We start from the raw sequence: 22,802 nt of genomic DNA on the forward strand, positions 1-22,802 counted from the left end.
CGAGCAACCTAGTTTAACAGTTCTTCGAGGGTTTATCTTCCTCCTGCGGTGATCCCCCCTCTGATCTCCCCTCCTCGCCATTTTCCCTCTGCTTTCCCCGGAATTTTCCCCCTCATCCCCTGCGCTTTTTCCCACTTTTCTCACTCAACTGAGAGTTGAACCTAGTTGAGTTGCCTTTCTTATTAAATGGAAACCACCGCGGCTTGACTTGTAGCCTTTGCTTCTGTAGCATCTTCATTTTCCAACCTCCTTTTTCATGCCCTCGAGGGTGCACCGAAAGAAAGGACCTATTATGGTAGTTTTGATTATGTAAATGACCGTGGTTTGATAGAATTTCAAAACTAGGAGTAGTTCTATGCAAAGTATTAACTTAGCAGCTTTAAATGTGTGATATATTATGATGAAAAATTAAAATATGCTAATACAGTCTCCTTTCTAGACAAATATATTTTATTAGACAAGTATTTGCTTATATATTTGCAGTATTTTCTACTTGCGACTATTATGTTCTTCAGTTTGAATCCCTTTTTTGAGTTATTGAAACATTATTTCCTGTGTGTTTTGGGTGGTTTTGTGGGGCGCGCTTGTCTCCCTTCTAGACAAATATAATTTCATTGCGCTCCGCTTTGTGGGGCGACGGTTGGCGCTGGAACGCGTAAACGTTGACGATTAACTGCGCCATGAAAATGAAGCAAAATAAAACGATTAAAACTAAATACAGAAAGATATCGCGCAGCATCGCTGGGATCGGGCTTTCCGGTTCACTCGGGCAGAGGCCAAAGCTCCAGACTCCAGCAGACTCCAGATGTCATGGCTCCTCCTCGGCTGATTTTCCCGCCGTAGGTTTTCCGGCTGCCCCGCGTCTCATTGCCTCATTACAGCCGTGCAAATGGGAAATGTGGAGTGGGCAGCGGAGGGGCGGAGGTGGATTAAATGGGGACCAGCTGCAATGAAAAGCAAAACGGGGAATCGTGAGTGAAGAGCAGATGGAAATAACGCGCAGATTATTCATATCCCTCCATCACGCACGTCTGGGAAAAAACGGAACCAGAAGCTGAAAAAGAAACCCCCCAAATGGAAACATATCCATGAATGAGTGACAAGTCGGAGTGAGAAAGCCACAGATACTCTTGCCCAGTTCATAATTATTCATATTATTTTTCGGAACTTTATTTCTTTTTAAAAATGGAGGCCTAAGAGTATGCTTTAAAAGGCATAACCTAGCATATATTTAATCTCCTTTAGGAAGAGGTTTAAACTTCAGACTGGACAAGTGTCCAACTTTAAAGCCTAATTAAGTGAGGCCCCTTTCCTTTCTTAAGCTCTGAAAAGCTGACACAAAAATACAAATATGTTTAATTCTCATATGAAAAGTAGGTGCCAAAAAGTATGCTTTGAAAAATAATCTTAAGATTATCCAACCAAAATATTATGGCATACCTTTAGACACCTTTTGAAAGGGCCTTCAAAGCTCTGTATTTCGCTGTGACTTACCAAATAACAAAAATATTTAAGGCTTACTTAAAGTAACTTTTCCAATATTACACATAATGGGACTTAATTTAATACTAGTACAGTACCCAGGAAACTCTTCGGCTCTGCAAAGCTGTCACAAAAACACAATATTAATAAAAGGCAGTCCAAGAAATATATATCTAATGTAGCGTATCCAGTGCAGTGATTTATCAAAATTATGGCCACGAGGTTACGGACTACGGAAAAAATCTGGGCAGAAGATAAGGGAGGAGCGGCGGACAAAGGATTATCTCTGGCCGCCGAGGAATCCGTTGCCTGGTTTCTGTGCGTCCTTCTTCCTACTGAACTCCATGCTGGTCTCAATCCTCCCCCAACCTCCTTCCCAGGCGCCTGCTGGCAACACGAAAAGTTTTCGCCCACGTTTTCCCACCCGCGACTTTTGCGACACAGGGAACAGGGCACAAATTACGCATACGCCGCGTGGGCCGTGGAAAAGGATGATGCTGAAAGATGCAGCTGCCAGGGATTCAAGGATGTGTTGCACAATTGCATTTCTTGTTGCCAGATGCCACTGATGTCTTTCGCCCCCTTTGTTGCACATTTCTGCCCGGCATGTTGCCCAATATGTTGGCTTGAAAGCAGGACAAGAAGTAGGGCTCGCATGGTACGTACGTGGCCAGGAAATTAAACAAATGAAATTTAAGCTGGGCCGCCGCAAAGAGAATTAGATTCCCAGATTTAAGCGGGAGAAGGGAGGCAGAGCCTTCCGCATGAGCAACATGTGCGCTCGGAATGCATATGCCACTCGACCTGACTCTTTGACCCCGCCCCTTGAAATTCCCCCTTTTTTGTAGAGGCCTTCCCCTGCATTCTCAACTTCCACTCGAATCCACTCGAAGCGCTCTCAATTAGTGGGGGAATAATTTAAACCAAATTGCATCCCAGTTGGGAGAAAAAACCAACCGAATTTACGAGTCAAACTCGGCAAAAAACACCCACTAACACCTGAAATAATTGAAGTACTTGGTATGGATTTAATCTGGGGTTTTTCGAATGGTTTAATTGGCCGATTCGGAAAACAATTCAAAATTAATTATTTGATATGTCGCAAGTGATAACTCTTAAAATTCAAATAAATAAATGGCCATGGAACTATTTTTAGTTTGAATTAAACAAAAACATTTAAAAACACCTAGAAAACGTTAAAAAAAAGTATTTATAATATTAAATTTTATATATTTCCAAAGTGATACTGACTTTTTAATATATTTTTTGAGCGTTAAAGCCTTGCCCTTTTGTATGAACACTATTATTTCCTGAGTGTACGCACTCTAGCTTTATTTAAAAAATGGTTTGCGGTCATGAGTTTTTGAGCTGCATCCGCGGATTAAAATGCAAAATGCAGAATGCCAAACGCGAACTGCCAACTGCAATCATCAGGCAAGCGGCGACCTGGAACGGACATCGCAGTTGGAAGCCAAATCCGAATCCGAGTCCGAATCCTTTTGCCGCCCCAAAAATCCCGGGTCGCTTTCAATTAAACGCTTATCGCATTCGTGGCACTCGCTGAATAAGTTTTGGCCCTCGACCCCTGCAACTTTCTGCCCCATGCTCTATGTCCCATGTCCTATGACCTGCCCTTGCCCCGTCCCTCCCCCCGAAAAGGAAGAAAAACAATTTTCAAAAGGACCCTGCCCCGGCACATTCCATGGCTCGCACATCATTAGGCCGACTCTCGAAAAGGGGCGGGAACTTGAAACAAAGCGGAGCGCATCAAAGATTATGAAACTCATTAAAAAAGTTTCGGCGGGGCAACAAATCTAACAAGCTGAGGAATGCGACGCAGCTGCCACGCCCCCTCAGCCTCCACATAACTTAAGGTCAATGGGAAAGTAAAAAGAAGAAAGGCGGGGGCAGGAGGTGAAAGTAATGCGGGAGTTGGCGGCAAATGGCCAGTGGGATTTCCCTTCCCCTTAGGCTCTTTGTTTTTAGCTTCCAGTCCAGGAAAAATTCGGAGTAATAACAAAATAAAGAGTGTAAAGTTGAGCTAAAATAAAAACAAGAACAGAACAAAATAAATTAGTTAAATATAAAACAAGTAATTTGAAAATGTAAAGCACATATTTAAAGTTAATTAATAAAATAAATCCGAAATATTTAAGTCCTCTTATGCATAATCAAAACACAGTCCTGACTTTTCACTTGAATTTTAATTAATAAAAACTAGTGTTAATATTTATGCGCAATAATCACACTTACAAAAAGTGTGCAAGTTTATTATAGAATGTTTTTTAAAGCCAAGAGAAGCAAGATTAATTAAGATTGATTTTGCATTTCATATTAACATTTAACATTTATATTTTTCAAAAATATTCTCTTAAAAACCAATACATTGACAGCATTTAGTGGGCATTTTAAAGTCACTCAGTATCTGATGGGACTTCTAATCCTCCCCCGAGGTATTATCCTGCAATTCATTTCAATTTCACTGGGAAGCGAATCATCACCATAACTTGTTTTATTGCCCCATGGCCACACGCTATTAAACTTGTTTAACAGCACTATTATTCGCCCCGCCGCCCAATAAAATAGTAGTGAATAAAACCGAACGACTACGTGATACCCCCTAATAAACGGCTCCCCGGAGAAGGCAAAGGAAAGCTGCCGCCTGTTGCTTGGAGCGGAAATGTGCCTCCTTTGGATTTTCGAGCGCTTCATAAATTAGATGTCAAAGCCGGGGATCAGACAGCCATGGCAACACGGGCACACGTGTGTGAGCGGGTGAGCGGGTGTGCGGGTGTGCGTGTGCAAAAGGGTCAAAGGTTGCCGAAGGAGTGGGCCGGGAATGTGCTGCCTCGGGCGAAAGTTTGCGGCGCCGGGCTGGCAAACTTATTAAAGAGTTCGAAGCCAACAAATTGGCAGGGCGCAGGGGGAAAATGGGAAAACTTGCCCAGGCATTGCGGCCATTAATTTTCACTGGCGGCGCTCACGAAATGCAAATGAAACTTTTGCCGTGAAATGTTGACAGTCAGTCAGCAGGGGAGCCTGTGAGCCAGTGAGCCAGTGAGTCAGCGAGTCGGGGTCAAAAGGGCCCACAAAAGTCAATGAAGTGTTAAATGTCCTGCGGTGTCTCGGGCTCATCGCCACACACACGCGTCCAACTTCCTGGGGCCTTCCATTTGCATTCCTGCGTGCCTTGCGTGCCGTAAATGCCCAAGTTTCGGCAGTCATATAATTAAAGCAACAATGCTGGAAAAACTCGCGGCATAAATCACCCGCAGCATCCCGGCCCAGCTCCATTCATGACTTTTCGCGCTGGGATTCCATTCACGGCCAAATACGCTGGGCTCACGCACTTTTATGAGACATGTCCTGCCCTCCCCCGAAAAAGGGATATACACGTTACCAATTTATGCCGAGCCGCTCGTAAACTGCCCAAAAAGGCACAAAATTCCACTAACGAGCCTGCTTCTTTTTCTTGTATCACTTCACTTGCAATTCTTTTCGGTTCAACGCGGCGTATGCGTGATATTCCGCTGTTGATGCGGTATGCCACACGGGTTTTCCGGCCAAAGTCGCGTGTTTTCGGCTCGACGTTGCTGACGCGACTCCGGTTTTTGTGCCACGGATGCGGCTTCTTATAGCGCTCGGGGCCCAGCTTCGTCCTTATCCTTCGTCCTGCATCGTCCTGAGCCGAGTCCTCACCAGTTGAGCCGCTCGGCTCCGGCTCGTCCCTTCGTGCCGGAAATTGTTGTTCAGCAAATGCAAAGAGCTTGCCAGTCCCAGTCAACAGGCAGGAAAAGCAGGCGAATAGCCAGGGCACTGCACGTCCTGGCACATCCTTGTGGAGTCGCTGGAATTCGCTGAACGGCGATCTTATCCGAATTGCAGCGCCAAATTGCTGGCTTAAAAGGGGGATTCTCAGCGAACTCATGCAAAGGGCTTGAGAACTTTTCTATTTTTACGAAGATTTAAAATGATAAATTTGGGCATAGTCAATGATATATTTGTTTATTTAAAGTAGAGGTTAGGAGAGGTTTTAATCTTGTATTTACCCATAAAAGCAAGGGATATTAGAAACTACATTTCTCACACTTAAATGTTTATAATATTTTATACTGTCCCTATGCCTTCACCTTATTTTTCCTAAACAATAATCTGTAAATCTCTCTATAAAACCCCTTTGCCTGCCATGTTTTCCCACAATCGTTTGTATATCGATCTGGCAGTTTGCACAGAGCCTGCCCCAACTTTTCCCCCGAATACTTCTTGTTTGCCCCGCCTTCCGCCCGTCATGTTTATATTTCCAGCCGCATCATAAGGCAAACATTTTAATTTGCCATAGCCTGTAGTGCCACGCCCCCAGAGCCACAGAACCACCGCCCACGTCGGGGGGTGTACAAATATTGACACTCCACTAAGCCGGCAGGCAAGCGCTGACCAAAATCAACGTTGGCACCCCCTATATCTTTCTGCAGATCCCTCGCTGATGACGCCAATCATGTTCTTCCCCCAAGGAGCGTCAGGGGCGTGGAACGGGGGTTTCCCGGCCGTCAGTTGGCGTGACAAGCAAGACTTTAGACTCGCAGGAAGTGGGGGGAAAAGCGGGGCGAAGCGAAGGAAAGGCGGGAGAGCAGGCTGAGCAGACATCGGCACAGTTTGTTATTATTTAAATCAGGAAGTCGACGAAATTTCCTGTGCCAGTGGTGCATGGCCAACAAATTGGCAGCTGACTTCCGCAGCCGAGTCAATTAAATTTTCCCTTTAAGTGATTTCTGTCGCCGTCAAATGTCGCAGCTTCCCCTGGTCTCCGCTTTCCCCTTCCGCTTTCCCGGCTTTCCCCAGGCTTCCTTTTGCCCCACGGCCCCCTAATGAGAAATCGATGTGTTGTAATTTGTTCAAATCCAATTTCGGAGCACGGCCGGGGCTGTAACCATAGTCCGGAGTCCAAAGTCCGGACAAAACACCTGGCCCCCAATCGTCACGGGATCCGGAGAAGACACTGGGGAAAAAACTGGGTAGATTACGTAACTCAAGAAATTTATGAAAATTCCAAGAACACTGAATAGTTATTAATTAATTTATTTATTTTAAAAATATTCAACAATTTTCAACACTATTCAGAATTTTTCAACTAAAATGCTTTTAAAATTGTAAAACGTAATGTGAATGATATGATGATATGATTTGAATGATATTAAAATTCCAATTTATTTTCTACTACAACCACTTAGAACCTCCATTTCTCCCAGTGCATGTTGAGGGCTCATTTTAATGAGTTTTTATTGCGCTTCAGGTGCTTTGATTGCTGCGATTTTTAACTTGATTTACGCGAGTTTAGTGAGCGGGTGTGCTGGGAGGGGGTGGTGGCACACTATTGATTTTTCAATTAAGCCGGACCCCCCTCGGAGGACCCCTCCCCGCCCCTGTGCTGCCCAATGCATTTTGCATGTTTTTCGCGTGTTGCCAACATTTGTTTTGTGAGAAAGCCGCCGAGGAAGGACTGTCTTTTGTAGCAAGTTTTATGCGCCGCATCCTGTGCACAGAAAGCCAGGGGGTGGGGGGCTGTAATTTAAGAGGGGGCTCCACTGTGGCAGGGGCTGCACTGTGTACGCCAGCGCAATTTATGCGGTAATTGCTTTTTTAAGCGCTTCGCATTTATCTTTTCGACACAAGTGAAATGAGTTTCTGCCTCCTTTGCGTGCCTTTTGTCGATTTGCCACACCAGCGGCAACAACAACAACGGCCCCAAGGATAACAGCCTGCAAGGATGTCAGCAACAACAACTAGCAGCAGAAAACCCCTGTCACAACGCCCACAAAAGCCAAAAAACAGAGAGCTCAACTACTTACAATGGCATTTTTATGACGTCTTCTATTTGTCTGCTCATCACGTTTTGGCCTCGCTGCCCCGCCCCCTGAACCGCCTACACGGCAAGAAAAATGTTTTAATATGTGATGAAATACTTTTCCTTTGGGTTTTTACAAGATGATGTTCCATACGATTTCAGTAAATTCAAGAAAAAGCCTTTACATTTATTATGCAATATATTTCCTAAATATTTTTATTATACAATTTGTTTTATTTTTCCTGTGTACTTAACCCACTGCCGCCCCTACATTTCCCCTTGAAAAGTATGCAGCATCTTCTGTTATTGTTGTTTATGGAAATACCGCGAAAGTTTTTCCCTCGGCCTTTGACCCCTCGTCAGGCCCCCCTCACCCACACCCTAATTAATTTAACGCAATTCGCTCGAAAATTACACAAGAAAAGTTGATAAAACGAAACGAGAATGAAAATGATATGCAGGGCGGAAAAAGGCCGCATCTGTATTCTTGGGACCAGCCGCTTGATTTACGGCGTGCATTCTGGTTAATTTTAATTTTATGTTGTGCCCATAAAAATTACCCGTATGGAAAATTTGTCATTATATATATTGTGGGCTTAACTGAAATTGGGTATGCTTTAGGTGCTGGTGATAGGCATTTTTGTGGCCTAGGTTTTATGAATTATAATTAATACTTTCATTAATTGGCTAGCAGTCTACAAAAAAGTTGGGCTTCCTTCTTTTATGAATCGGATTTACTTTGGTTAAGCCGTAATAACTATTTTCTTATATTTTTATTAAAATTTACCTATCGTTTCAAATGAATTTTGGGAAACTATTTTTTAAACTTCCATTTCCGGTAAAATATTGGCGCTTTCTAAAGGGAAGTGGCTCTCAAACTGTAAACTCCAGATCGTACTTTTCCTCTCTCCCTCTCTTTTAATAACAAAAGAGGGACACAGTAAGCATTGCTTAAAGCTACTGAGTAAAACTAATAATTTAACTAAAGTAAACCCTTCTTAATGTTAGATTATAAACATAACTTGTATATTTTTAAACGAGCTGCATTTGAATCCTGCGGTCACACTGCTGAGCGCGGTTTGAGGTATGACCGTGCTGCAGCAGCGGTGAAATCCCGCCCTGCCCCAGCCTACTGTTATTTTGCCGCTCCTCGCAACGGTCACTTCTGAAAATACACCCAAAATAAAATAAAGTTGCGCTCAGTTAGCACTTAACGAGTAACAATTAAACAATTGCGCTGGCTGCAAATTGTTGCTGCGATCCGTGAGCTAAGAAAGGTCCGAAAACACGCGGGTTTCTGTCAGTAAAAGTGCTTTCCTAACGGTGTTCCGTGTGTCACGCCCAAGAGAAAAGCCAAAGGCAACAACATTCTAGTGCGTGTCAAAAAACCAAAAACAGTGCAACAACAACGGCCACAGAGGCAGCTAACGGTGAACAAAACGCCCAAACAAAGCCACAACAACAACAACAGCAATGGAGGTGAGTGGTGTTGCAATTGTTGTTGCCGCTCGAGTGTTTAAATTGTTTTTCATTGATGTTTTTTTCGTTTGGGGTTGTTTGCCTTGAATGATTTCATTTCATTAATTTACTTTTTGTTTGCTTCGAGTTTCGCTCTCTTCCCTCTCCGCCGACCGATTACGTCAGTTTTGCCTCTGCCTCTCTCGCGCTCTCTCGGGTTCTGGAGTTTGCGCTCTCCTAAGAGAGAGCAACTCTTCGTCATCAAATATTTATATTTTTCACCCCCCTCCCCCCTTAATTATTGATTCCCCCTCCCTTAATTAATTCACAACTTTAATAGCTCCATTATGTCACCGCTTTCTTTCCTGCCTTTGTTTTGTATGTCAATTTTGGCATATTTGGCATTTTACATAATATCGGACCAAATTCCCTTATCGCGCTGAAACAGCTGTTTAAACTCGTTTACCGCTATGTCGACACCTTATCGCCAGTGTCGAGTTACTCATGCCCCGCGATGACGTTGAGAGACCGACCATCCGCCTTTCCAGATTTCATTTCCCCCGGTTAGTCGTTGGTTAAGATACGCCCTCTGTAAGGTCAGGTCTTATAGCTATCTATAGTCAAAGCATTTTGTTTTAATAATCCTGTTCTATCCCTTATTTCTATAACGCATCATAAACTTTTCCTTGAAATTTTTTACTGATCTGTAGATTATTTCTATTAAGATATCATCTTATCATCTTACCTTAATCTTTAGTTAGATGAAGGGCGTATTTTGTGATGACTAACTAGTGTTGAGCTCACCAAAACATAGAATATTGTGCCAAACCAAAAAGAAACTTATACAAAACATTGGAATTTCTAGGATTGCTATAATTGATTGATATACAGATTCAGATTTCCTTACTCAGGACTTAGTACCTTACCTAGTATAACACCTTTCACACCTCCAAACCCACTTCAACCAACGCAAAACTGCTCCTCAAGCCATTTTCCCCCTAAACCACAAGTTAAATGGTAAATTAATTATCAAAATGTGGCTTATAATCCAGGGGTTAACTTGGGTTGTAAATTTGTGATTTCCTAATTAAGTTCTCCTCTTGAAACGCCGGGGATAATCCCAGTCTCATTTGCCCCCAATTAAACCGAGCTGCCCCGCGGAACCCTTTCTCCCTCTTCCGCTTACCATACCATTCTCCACCCTATTTAGAGGACCGGAAGAAGTCCGCGGGGGCGTCAAAAGCGCATTTACCATCGCTGAGCTGAGTAATTAATCGCCTTTCCTGCGCTTTGGCGCTTGCCTTTCGTGGACGGATGGACAGCCATCAAAGCAGACATGAAAGGCTTTTCCCATCCGCGGAATAGGGGCACGGGCACAAAAAGTACTGAAAACCAAAGCGGCAAAGTCGGCCAACATGAAATTGCTCGTTTCCGTCGTTTAATTGACGCCAAACACATGAAAATTGACGAAAGACGAAGCCATCAGTAGCCGCAAAAGCGCAAAAAGATAAAACTTGTTTGCCCACCGAGAATCCACAACAAAGTGCTTATCTACAGTGCGTTTCGGCAGTGTAAGGGGTATCGTTGTTTATAAATAAATAATATAATATGGAAATGGGTTATTTCTGATTCTCAAAGCAGGCATTATTGATGGTTTATTAATACTTTATATTTTCCATAAAATGTATTGCAATTCTTGATAAACTCATTACACATTTGAAGTCCCATTAAGAGACAAAAAATGTCTGATAATTACCAACAAATATTATATAGTATTTCTGGAAAAAATGTATTACAAATTATACAAATAGTATGAGTGTCATTCAGAAACACAACATTTCTGATAACAGCAGTAAAAAATTCTGAGTAAATGCAGAAAATACTCGGAGTTTTATCATGCCTCGTATAATAAGGGGTCTTGAACCCACCATAAAGGCACCTTATTCATAAAACAAGAATATTATCAGCTTATTCGAGTATCGACAGTAATGTCCACCTGATAAACTTTCCCTTTGTTTACCTTGTGCTAAATCGCTTATCAAATAATAATGCATTTTACAATGGGCTCGGCAGTCGAGGAACCTACTGTATGCTTATAAATAGAAGACTCACAGATGACACATGAGACACATGACATGATTGGATTTTACAGCATGGAAAACAAGTGCCTGGCTAATATTTGGGCTTAAAGCAACCCACTCTGTTCAATTAGCACATTACCATTAGTATAGCTTTGGATATATATAATATCTGGAAGTCTGATGCCGTGACACGATTGAAGCTTTTAAAAACTCGCAGCCCAAAGTGTCGGGCAAAGTTTTTGGAAAAGTTGCTGGCCACTTAGATTTGGCTGTTAACAGGGGGAAAACAAGCTTGTGGGTTTTCCGGCGGCTTAAAACTTCTGCGAGTTGCGTGGCACAGGCAGTGGAAGTGCAGCTGCCTGAGGACCCAGGCCCACCGGCCCACTTTTATTAGCCCGGCACTCGCATTCGCATTTTCATAAATTTCCACTTGCTCATCTGCGACAGGACGTCTGGAGAGTGGAGCCGGGAGTCTGGGACGGAGTCTCCTAAATCTCCGGCCTTATAACACGCTCCGTTAACCGTTTCTGGCTTGGATGGGCATTACCTCATCATTCCGGCTGGAAGTTTGCATAATTTTCATTTATTACCGCAACCGCTTTTTTATACTTTATGCGCCCTTGTTGTGCGCGCTCTCTCGACGCCCCCAGTCGCCCATCAAAGTATATGCACCGTGATTCCCTGGGAAGTGGCTGACACCACTGACAAGACGTCGGCCTGCCCACCACTCCAAATTATCTTACAAATTTAATCTGCTCACATCATTTTCCCTGCGTGGCTTTCGTGTAATTACCTGCGCCGCGCTCCTCGACTTTTGTCCTGTTTTGTTGCCCGTCTGCTGGGAAAGTTTTCAGCTGCCATTTTATCTCGCTCGCAGCATACATAAATCTGACATTGCCTCTTATTTACGACCAAACTTTTCCCCTTTCACTTAATAATGCATTTTGTTCTGCTCGCTTTAATTGCAGGTGAGTTCGATTCGGAGGGCAGATGACCATCTGAAGGATGGCCTGCGTGTGGGAGCTTAAAGGGCCTGAAAAGTGTGGTAATGTATGCGGGGAACTTCGAAGAGGAGAACTGAAGAGATTTGGTATTCAAAAAGGAGATAGAACTCCTACTCACTATCTATTTTCTCAAAAGTACCTAAAAGTCCCAGAAGTTCCACACGTTTTCTGCGCCTTAACACTACTCTTAGTTTAACATTCGTATGAGAAAACCATCCTAATCACAAGTTATATTATCTTGGTTTTCCAAAAGAACTTTAAAATCTTAAATTTTCCATGTTTCCTATGCCTAAACCCCACTTTAAGTTTAGCATTCGCATGAGAAAACGACCCCAAACCACAAGTTTTATTATCTTGCGACATCACCGTCAATTTCCATATTAACCATGAAAAAGCAACTCCAACTATTTTCTCATGACTGCCAACCATAAATAAATCCCCCACTAAGATGTATTGCACTATTTACCCTGATAAATTACATTAAAATGCCGCTCATAACTGACTTATGAATAGTTAAAGTCCGCCATGTGTGGGAACTTCGTGGCTTACGTAAGGCTGTGAGTTTCATCAGCAATTTTAATTTGCCACTGCTTATTACACGCCGACTAACTGACTTGGTTTTCCATTTTAAACACTGTTGCCTGCCACGCCCCCTGAAAAGTCGAAATTTATGGCGGGGCGGTTTTAATCGCCCCGAAATCGCGTGCTCGCTGGCGACAGCGATTGCATGCTATTGCTGCCACTTGCCACACTTTGCGGCTTGTTTTTCTGATCCGGAAAACCAAAACTACATGGTGAAAATTCTGATGCAGGGTTCAGCGAACTCGCTGCACTGGCAGCCGATTGTTTAAACAATTCCCAGGGAGCGTGTAAACAAACGCTGAATGTGGCTAGGTGTATGCACAGAGGCAAAGACCCCGGAGAAAGAGTGGGAAAAGGGGGAAATTTACATGAATTTTTAATTAATTTGCATCTAAATTTGTCTGCCACTTAACTTTCACTGGCACTGCGACACCCCGAAATCTCCCTATTATTTACAACATTCCCGGGCACACAAACATTTGCCGAAACGTGACCCTGGGCAGAGGCAAAGTCAAATGTAAACTACACAAATTGGCGTACTCCTCGAGGGGACTCTGCCCGAGAAGACTGAAGACCATAATTTATTATGATTCTCTGGGCCGCTTATTCTGGCATCTTATTGATGATTGGGCTCGGGCTCCGGCTGCGAATGCGACGCACGTTTCTCATTTTGTCTAAATGCGTCTGCCGCTCGAATTTCACTTTTCCCGCCCCAGCCAGCCCCTGCAGCTTTGGCGACATCTGTGCATTATGTGCGGATTCAGTTCAGACCGGGAAAGTTGCCTCCGCAGTGCAGCCAAGTTTGTGGCTCTTCTACGTTTTCCCTGGCCATGCCAACTGTCAGTTTCCGCCAGCACCCCAGTGATTCCTTGCTTTGCCGCCCCCCAACCGCTTTGATATCGGAGATTTCTGGTTGCAACGAGGCGGCAGAGGTCTGGGTAGGAATGGGGTATGCTCAGCGGAGGTACAGGAAGGAAGTCAACAATAACAATCACTATCTTAAAATTCATTGAACTTCTGCATACCCCTCTGAAGTTGATTAAAATACTACAATTGTATCTGTAAAATAACACCCATTTTTATCTAGAGGATAGCTACTTAACCAAAAAAATCTATACTGAAAAATAGAAATTCTGAAATGAGTTCTATTTGATTTCTGGGAAAGGTTGCTAACATCTCCATCCGTCCAGCAAGAATCTTCCTTGCCTTCTTAAGTTCAGTTTACTTCAAAATTCCAGGGCATCCGCCATTCGATTCTCTTGAAGCTTCCCAAGTTCACTTGTCTTAAATGCGAGTGCATTGAGACGGAACTATCGACGTCTCAGTTTTCAGCAGCCGAAACGCCTGACTGAAGGCAGAACCAGAATGTGTGTGTGGCTGCATCTCGGCCAGAAGCGGACTCCCTTCGCAGCTGACCAACTGGGGTCCCAGCTTTCAAGAGGTCGCCCTCCTGGCCGCCTCCCCCTTTTGCCCGCCCCGCAAGCCGCCTGCTGTTGGCATGCAAATTGCATAAAATATTGCCACATAAAAAGCATATTCGTGTTCACTGAATATGCAATTGACTGGCACTGGGAATTGGCTTAGGAGCACAAAACTTCTTTTCCATCTTGCCAGGCTGCCGAAGGGGCCGGGCATATTTCACATTTATGCAGGCACTTTGGGGAGCTGCTGCAAAAATGCAATAAAACATGTGCCACCCTCAGAGGAGCAGAAGGTGATGTGGTCTACAGAGCTGGCAATCTATCAATGGCTGCGAAAACTGCATTGTCCCCGGTTGACACAGGGGAAAACAGGTTCAAAGGGTGCGTTTTAGAGTTGTATCATCGTATCGGAGGAGGAGGAGATGTGAGGCTGCTTTAATGGCCATAATTTAATAAACAGCATTGAGATAAGGCATTGCAACTGCTTTTACTGTTTTCCCCCACGGCCAGAGGTAATTTCCCAGGCACGCGTTTTCACTCGACACTCCACGCATCTTTTCACCTTCGGTTTCTGGTTTTCCACGCGACTAATTGTCGGATTCGGATGGCCATAAAAGCGGGCCGGCCTGGTCGCAAATGTAATTAACGTTTCTTGCTCGAAATTTCCTGCTACGGTTTCCTCCAAACCCGCGAAGTGCAATTTCCCCGGCCGTTTCCCCCGCTTCCTACGCGAATTTCCACAGCGTTTCCACTCGTCGCTGGTCATTAGCCGGGTCCATTTTCATTTCCATTGCGCTACCTGCTCTGGAGGGACCTGCTCAGAGCGACGTGTGCGAGACCAGCTCTTCATGCACTTCTGTTTGATTTTCCACAGTTTTTCCGCTCCGCGGGCGTTGGGAAATTGTTCGCTGCAAACGTGACCACTGCCGTTTGTCGCTGCTGGAAAACGGCTGTTGTGTTGTTTGCCGCTTAATTAAATCGCCTAAGCACCTTGACCGATTTCGCATTCGGCGACCGCCGCCCATTCTTCGGATGCGAGCTGCCAGATACCTACTCCCAGATACAAGATACATTTGTGCAAATCACCGAAAAACATGTTTCGCTCCTCGCCCCGCTGCTCAGGGGCTCGGTTTTGTGGGTCACACATGGCCAGGAGGATTTGCGGAGTGGCCTTAAGCCGGATTTATTCCTGTTTCGGTTTCGGCTTTAGCGGTACATCACTGTTGGTAGAACTATTCGTTTATTTTTACCTAGCTGAGAAGTGGGAAGCCTGTAATTAAGTGCCCGAAAGCCACTCTTAAAGAGCGTTTAATAAACTCTAAAAAGTATGCTGTCATACATTCTTAACTTGAGCTGTTCTTTTGCGCAGAGCTACTATTTTTAAACCTTGACGTAATCCCCATATAAAATAAATTATATTAATTGCCTTATATAAAAACGGGGCCTTTTTTCAAATATTTTTTGGTAGGTTAACTCTTAGTTATAACAATAATTATTCTTAGTTGTTAAGGCAACACCATTCTCTCGATTCTGTTTGATTTGAGTATTATTGATGTTCTTAATAACTCACCTTGTCTCAATTTAAATTTTAAGCTGGCTTTTAGCTTTGATTCCTTAGGATATTATTTTACAGAAATAAAACTGTTTTGCCAAGCTAAAAATAGTAATTAAACTAAGCTTATATTTTGAAAACACTGCACATGCCTACCGAAAATAAACGTAATCCCATCAAGGCGACTTACCTATGTCGCTTGTCTTTAATGGAAACCTCATTGTGCTGCAACAAATGCATTTAGAATGCTCGAGTGTATGCGAAGCTGTTTTTGATGGGACCTTCAGTCCGTCTCCCCAGCAAAGCAGCTGCTTCGCATTAAGTGAGGCCTTTCGTTCAACTTAACTCTTGACAAGCCCTTGCTTTGTAATTGCATAAAGCGAGACGACAGAGGGCTGCAGGCGGTGGGCGGAGTATCTGGATAGCTAGCTCTCCCAGTGAGTTGGTTTATGCGAACTACCGTTGCAAAGGCCGTGCAATTAATGAGCCTGCCACTCCGCTTAGCTGGTATCTCGACTTCTAATTGGCTCTCGCAACCCAGAACACTGGCAGACGCACGCCAGTTAACAGTTTTTGATGTTTAATGTGTTGACGACGAGTATCTGACAGATACATTTCGGTGCCCGTGCTGTTTACCGCAAGGTGCGGATTTGCATGGTGGGCTGCGTTTCGGCATTAAAGAACAGGTCTCGTTTGAGGTACTCTTTTTGAGAAGGAGAATATTAGATCGCACATTGAAAACGCTTACTATATTTCTTCTTCAATCTTAAAATGGAAAATTGAAACCAACACTTCTAGAGTTATAACTCAGTTAGATTTTCTCATTTTCCCTTGACCAGATACCTTGAAAATCTACAAAACTACCCATAATTCACAGACTCACAATGATTTATAAGTACTGCCCGACTACACCATAATTTCTACTCGAGCTCAGGGTACTCGCCACTTCGACTAGACGAAATTCCCACTTAATTTCTTGTTTTGGCCAGAATTTATTTGCTCTGCTCTCGAGCGCTTCGAAGTGTCTCCGGAGTGCCGTGAACTCAATTATTTTTGCAATTACTTTTTATGCTTCCACAGTTTACAGTTGCCCACCTCCAGAGGCCTTCCTCCTCGATTGGATTGGCTTCGAGTCGGGCTGAGTGGAGTTCCTCCGCTGTGCCGTGTCATTGGGGGAGTCGGTGCCGCGCTGCTCCCAATTGAAATGTCAACAATCGACTCCAACTTGAGGCGTTAGAAGCTGACATAATCGCCCCCACCGAGAAGCAAAAACGAGGAGCTCCCCTCGGAAGTGGGTCAGTGGCTGGCATTTAGCATCTAGCTGTATCCATCAGATACTCGTATAATATCTGGGAGCGTCATCTTGGCCATTTGTGGGCTTGTTTTGCTAGTACTGGCTGGCCGAGAGGGTACACTGTGGTAGCTTAGCTGTACCTATTGTGGCCGAAACCGGTTCCCTGCTGAAAGCACTAAGTAAACGGCGGCCAAAGAGGAGTTTAAGCCCCGGTTTTATGGCCATTGTAGTGTCCGTCCGTCGCGGTTCCTTGGCACTCTTCTGCCCTCGGGGGAAACCAGTTTTCAATCGGCTCTTGACTCTGGATTTGCCTGCACTAAATACTGTGTACTAAATGCCCCTTCTTTCGGTCACGCTCGGCTAGAACACATATCCCGCCCTCCGAGTTGCTCGGTTTCTTGCAATTGTCTTATGCAAATCACCAGCTATTTGCCCTCCATGTCTAATGTCGATTCCGTGGCTTTTCGACGACTTCCGCTCGGCTTGTTTATGGGCCACAATTTGTTGACTTATTTATTTGAAATCTGGCGGAGTTGCACAACAATTTCCCAGCGAGAAGTCGTTTAAGTGCAGACACCACCGCGGAGAAGTCATGCCACAGTTGAGTGCCCCTGTCCCCCGCCTTCTGCACTGAGAAACAAAATGGTTAATTAGTTTTAAACCAGTTCAGAGCAGAGGTGAAGGGTTCTTTTTTTTAAATCTTGAAGAAAGGCAGTTCGGCTCATTTTGGCTAGCACATTAACTCCCACACTGCCTCAAAGTTTCTTTTTGGTTGCCTAAAGAATTCGCGTTTCCTTGTATCTAACATCCTGAAGAATTCGCGTCTGCAAAGAAGTTATTGAAGTTGTTGAGAGTCAAACATATTTATTCCGCCTCGGTTTCTCGCAGTGCGCCTAATTTACATTGGCAGCTCCTCGGGCCAACTGGCTGAGTGACTCGATTTAACTTGGCTCGAAGTGAACGCCTGACTCACTGACTAACTGACTGAGTGACTGGATGACTGGCTGACTGGCTGGCTGAGCGATTGCAGCCTGTCTTTTGGCTTTGGGTTGGCTCGCAGCAAATGTTGCACGACTCTCGCTTTGGCTCGATGTGGTTGCCGCTGTCTCGCCTTAATTCGGTGGTCTGGTGGTGCGGCGGTCTGGTCTTTCGGCGGGCCTCTCTTGCCAGTCAGTCGGTGGTGGAACGCAGACCCAGTCCCAAGTCGCCAGAGTCTCCGGCTCTTCAAGCCGAAAGCTGCAAGTCGCCTCGCTGCATTCATAATTGGATTTGCCGTATTGCGCGCTTCATATTCCGCCTTTCTAATATCCGTATCGATTGGCACCTCCGGCCTGTGAAGATAGACAGCATTCTAGAATGGAGAGCGCCCTGCCGGTGGCCGAGTTCCAGCAGATCAAGCTGCGTCCGGTGCCAAAGGTCAAACGCCGTGCCCCCCAGCCGCCAGTGAGCCTCCGTCTCAAGCAGAAAAATGTGCGAAAAGTAGCTTAAGTAGCTCTGAAACACCATTATTTTAGACCTCGTAAACCGCTGTAAAGCATAAGTGAACTTTCGCTCTCTTCGGAAAAGCGGGAAACTGAAAAGTGAAAACAATGGATTTTGCTCGGGGAAACGGAGAGCAAAAGCGTGGGAAGATTGCCCTGCGATTAAGCTGCAATCTTAACTGATCCTCACATGAAAACTTTTCTTGGGAAAACCAGACTATAATACAACTCATTGTGATCTCCAAGCTTTTCATGAACCAATAAAAAGGGCAGCTATGCTTCAGGAAGTTAGTGACTTATCTGTCTGGTAAAGGATAAATATTAAAATAAAGCTATTAACAGAAAACATTTTAGGTACTCGTATTCTAAAATAATCCTTTGAATTCCTAAATAAACTTATTTTATCTAAACCGAAGAATATTCCTTAATAATAATAATGTTTTTAAATAAACCCATTTTCTTTTTCCTTTTTAGACTTCAGCCACCACAAAGACAACCACGCTCACCACCCCGGCCAAACTCTATGGCAAGGATCTGAGTGAGTACGACGATGTGGATGTGGAGAGCCTGCTGGCCCAGCTCTCGCCCGAGGAGATAACCATACTGGCCAAAGAAGTGGATCCCGATGTGAGTAATCCTTAAAAAATTGAATACATCGTAGCATTCTAACCTGTACCTATTTTTTCAGGACAACTTCCTGCCGCCAGACCAGCGCAACAGCTATGAGTGCACCAAGGAAGCCACCGGTCCTCTGAACCGCAAGCAGCTGATCGAGCACATCAACAAGCAGGCCATCGAGACGCCCGACCAGCCGGAATTCGAGCCCTATGTGCAGGGCAAGGTGCGTGGCAAGAAGTGGGTCCCTCCCCCGAGGGATGCCCGCGAGATCGAGGCCGAGGAGCAGATCGCCATTGACATGGGCGAGGAGTACGAGCACGCTCTCAACGATGCCACGCAGGAGGAGATCATCGATCTGGCTGCCATCCTGGGCTTCCACTCGATGATGAACCAGGACCAGTACCACGCCTCCTTGCTCAACAAGGGACAGCCCGTGGGCCTGGGCTGGGACGGCATCACCAAGTCCACCCAGCAGAAGCTCTTCCCCATGGATCCTCCCAACAGCACAGATGTGGAGGAGTCCATCAAGCGGGTCAAGGACGATGACTCCAAGCTGATTGACCTCAACTTAAACAACATTAAGGTTTTGCCTTGGACTTTATTTACCATCCTGTCTCCCTACTAACTAGGTAACTTGATTTTCGCAGAACATCTCGGACGAGAAGCTCGAGCAACTGTTTGCCGCACTGCCTCAGAACGAACATCTGGAAGTCCTCTCGCTGACAAACGTCGGCCTCACCGACAAGACAGCCCTCCTTTTAGCCGAGGCCATCGAGAAGAGCAAAACCCTGAGAGTATTAAACGTCGAGACCAACTTCATCAGTCCGCCCGTGATCGTTAAGCTGGTGCAAGCCCTGCTCAAGTGCCACACCATCGAGGAGTTCAGGGCCTCCAATCAGGTGGGTTCTTGCATCTGGATAACATAATCTCATATCACCCCAACAACTACCCAAACTAACGCTTTGATTCCTCTCCCCAGCGATCTGCGGTGCTGGGAAACAAGATCGAGATGGAGATCACCGACCTGGTGGAGAAGAACTCCTCGCTGTTGCGCCTCGGCTTGCACCTGGAGTTCAACGACGCCCGCCACCGAGTGGCCGCTCACCTGCAGCGCAACATCGACAGAAGTAAGTTGACCCTTGGAATCGGCAGCTGACCCCGCGACGGCGGTTACTCAATTCCCTGCAGGCGATCAGCGTTGGTTCCGCGTTCTCGTTCCACTGCTCCTCCTCCCCTCGATAGGATTAGGTATATTTCTTATTGACTGAGTTGCCTCACTCGCGCGTTTAGGTGAATTGCAACAAGGTATGTTAGCCAGCGGAATCACCACCATCGCTTCGCCACCATCATCCAGCAATCAGTCGCCAAACCAAATCCATCACGATCATTCAGACTCAAAGGCGGCCAAGGATATCTCACCCACCAGGTTGAAGAGCCTGGCTGCCTTCGAGAAGTTCATCAAGGCGCGCACCTGGACCGATCCCTCAGACAGTGTAACCCATAACTTGCCACCTGCAGGGCGTCTTGTGCGCAATCTCCAGGCGGAAGCCTCCGCCTCCTCGTCCGGAAGCGGAGCGGAGAAGAAGATTTGAATGGCGACCGCAGTTGGTAACCGAGCTCCACGTTCTTGTTGCGTCCTCCCCAGCCCCACTCTTCACTTTATCGTTCTCTATTCTTATCTATTGTGTCTGGTAACCAGGTAATCCGTTCTCGGCCTCCATCAGCCTCATCGTCACTCCAGATCTCCAGACTTAACCCCACCGTTCTACATTCTTACATCGTCTCACCAGCCTTCGTTGCGTTATCGTTATCGTTCACGTTTCGTTATCACGTTATCGTTCGTTTTCACCTGTCGTTATCGTTCCGGGCTGGGCATCTCATAAGATATAATAGTAGATCGAATTAAGATGGTTATGGCCAACCAATAGCACTGAAGAATCCGTGTAAGGAAGAACTATTGAATATTTTCTAGTGCTATTACTTGGCTTTTATATTTTACATACATTGTTTATAATAAGAGGGTTCCGTACGTATGTCATTCTTCCATATCCACGCGATGCTAACCCATGTGTTACCCCTATAGACTAGAGCCGGGATCTCGCCAGGCTGAGATCGATCCTCCTTTGTAATATTCTGTGCCACCCCTCGATTCTCTCTCGTCTCCCGTTTCTTGTAATTACCATAGACTGTAAAAGTGACTTGCGCCAAGAAGAACACTAACCAATTATCCACTTGTCTGTTGTAAATTTTGCAACGCTACTCTCGAACTCAAAACACCCACAAATTCGACCACACCCCGACAGTCTTCCGCGTTCAGAAACTCAAGCCCAATCTGCCGAAGTTGATCCTGCCGGGCAACATGGAGATTGAGCGGGATCTGGTTGGGTATAACCGGTCTGCCACGCCCTCGCCGTCGCCCTCGCCGCAGCCCCCGGCGGACTACGAAGTGGAGGAAGATCCGGATAACATGGTCATCCGGGGCGGCGGCGACGCCTTCGACCCGGAGTTCGACCCCGACAACATGGTGGTGCCGGGCAGTCGGTCCGTGACGCCGAACTACGACGATGAGGGCGTCTACCAAGCGCACACGTGAGTGAGAAGCCGGGCAGCCACTGCAGCCGCACCACCGGAGCCACTGAATGCCACAGAACACGACCAGAAACCACAGAATCCACCGAAACCACAGCCACCACAAGTTCGAGCCATGTACAGACAGTCATTCGATCCACTCGCGTCTTTCCCCTTCTGTCTCATTGGTTATGTAACCCTCGATGTTGTCGTTGTCGTTGCCCAACAAAATACCCAACACTGTGGACTCTGGATGCAGTCCATCGATCTTGCCGACCAAGAACTTGTACATACCCCACAAAGAAAACCAGGCGAAGAAAGATCCTGACAAATATCAACTAGATTACCATCGGTTCTCCTTGTTGTATCAAAATAATGGGAATTGTATGTACCAATGGGATTTATTTAAGTTAAATATTTTGAAATAATTTAGATCACAAATATAAGCCATTTTGATATGGAAAGAACCGAACCGATGGTGAATTCTAGAGGTATTTGCGTACTGTGCAGAAACCGGAAACTGATTCCAGCGCAGCCCCTCTTGTTAATATCTGTTTCCATGTCGTCGTTGCCAGCCGCTTTTCCATTCGAAATCGATCCGTGTAAATAATCCAGCCACGATATCCTCCATCGCTCAGATCAGATGCGTGCTATTAACCCACACCCAGGCACACCCGCACACACTCTCATCGCAGCACTCTGTGTTTTGTATCTGTGTGTCTTTCTATCTCCCAAAAACAGACGAACCCAGAGATATCAGCCAAAAACGATTCTGAAATTCCAATCTCGCGACAGTCAAAGACAAAGACTCATGATTATGATTTCTTCCCCCTTTGTGTGACCTGTCTTTATCACCTTTTGTTTATGTGTTCTATTTCTCTCTCCCCTCTCTCTGTTTCTCGTTTTCAGTAAGAAAAGATCTTGAGTTGCGACTGCAGTTCAGATTTTTCAATAATCTGCATAGAAAGTCGACAAGAATTCAATAAGCAGACCAGAAAGCAAGCAACTAAACCATTTTTAAAGCGTTTTGTAATCTAAACCCCAAGAACCGAAGAAAACAGAAGCACATAACAACGAAAGAACGTGTATAATATAATATATATAAAGATGAAGGAAGCAGGAGCACAAGTTTAAGCTAAGATAAAGCAGCCCTGAGCTTGCCAAAAATATCTATATACTCTAGAGACTTTAACTAAGCACAGCACACTGAAACCAAAGAAACGAAGTGAAATATCAACCAAATACATAAACCATATATATCGATAAAGATCGCAGATCGAACAGGCTCTCGGTATGTGGGTGCTGCATGGTGCCCACGTGCCAAGAGTTGTGTTCCGAGTCGAGGCCTCTTCTATAACCCAGCAGAAATCGTTTAGGCGCCACGTGTATAATTTTCTCTAACGCTTAACACAGGTATCT

General features: G+C 45.2%; 2 protein-coding genes across 10 annotated transcripts in view; one reads left to right on the forward strand and one right to left on the reverse strand.

The window, feature by feature from the left end:
- Positions 1 to 22,802, forward strand: part of LOC108025210 (tropomodulin) — a 50,485-nt gene that overhangs the window by 24,678 nt on the left and 3,005 nt on the right. For 3 of the 9 annotated variants that reach the window (XM_050889223.1, XM_050889224.1, XM_044090804.2), the window contains 4 exons: positions 18,672 to 18,824; positions 18,886 to 19,398; positions 19,463 to 19,714; positions 19,795 to 19,942. In XM_050889223.1, the coding sequence (XP_050745180.1) occupies positions 18,672 to 18,824; positions 18,886 to 19,398; positions 19,463 to 19,714; positions 19,795 to 19,942 (1,066 nt within the window). Of the gene's footprint in view, positions 1 to 17,937; positions 18,187 to 18,671; positions 18,825 to 18,885; positions 19,399 to 19,462; positions 19,715 to 19,794; positions 19,943 to 21,118; positions 21,405 to 22,292; positions 22,797 to 22,802 lie in introns of those variants that run through there. The other 6 variants (XM_017095549.3, XM_017095547.3, XM_050889222.1 and 3 more) reach the window with 4 other exon arrangements.
- LOC108025211 (uncharacterized) lies at positions 86 to 5,075 on the reverse strand. The gene is made up of 2 exons (XM_017095555.2): positions 4,883 to 5,075; positions 86 to 944 (listed from the first exon to the last, which is right to left on the reverse strand). Exon 2 carries the CDS (start codon positions 737 to 739, stop codon positions 596 to 598), a length of 144 nt encoding a protein of 47 aa, XP_016951044.1. The 5' UTR covers positions 740 to 944; positions 4,883 to 5,075; the 3' UTR covers positions 86 to 595.

Source organism: Drosophila biarmipes, chromosome 3R (assembly GCF_025231255.1).
Source record: "Drosophila biarmipes strain raj3 chromosome 3R, RU_DBia_V1.1, whole genome shotgun sequence".
Taxonomy (NCBI): Eukaryota; Metazoa; Arthropoda; class Insecta; order Diptera; family Drosophilidae; genus Drosophila; species Drosophila biarmipes.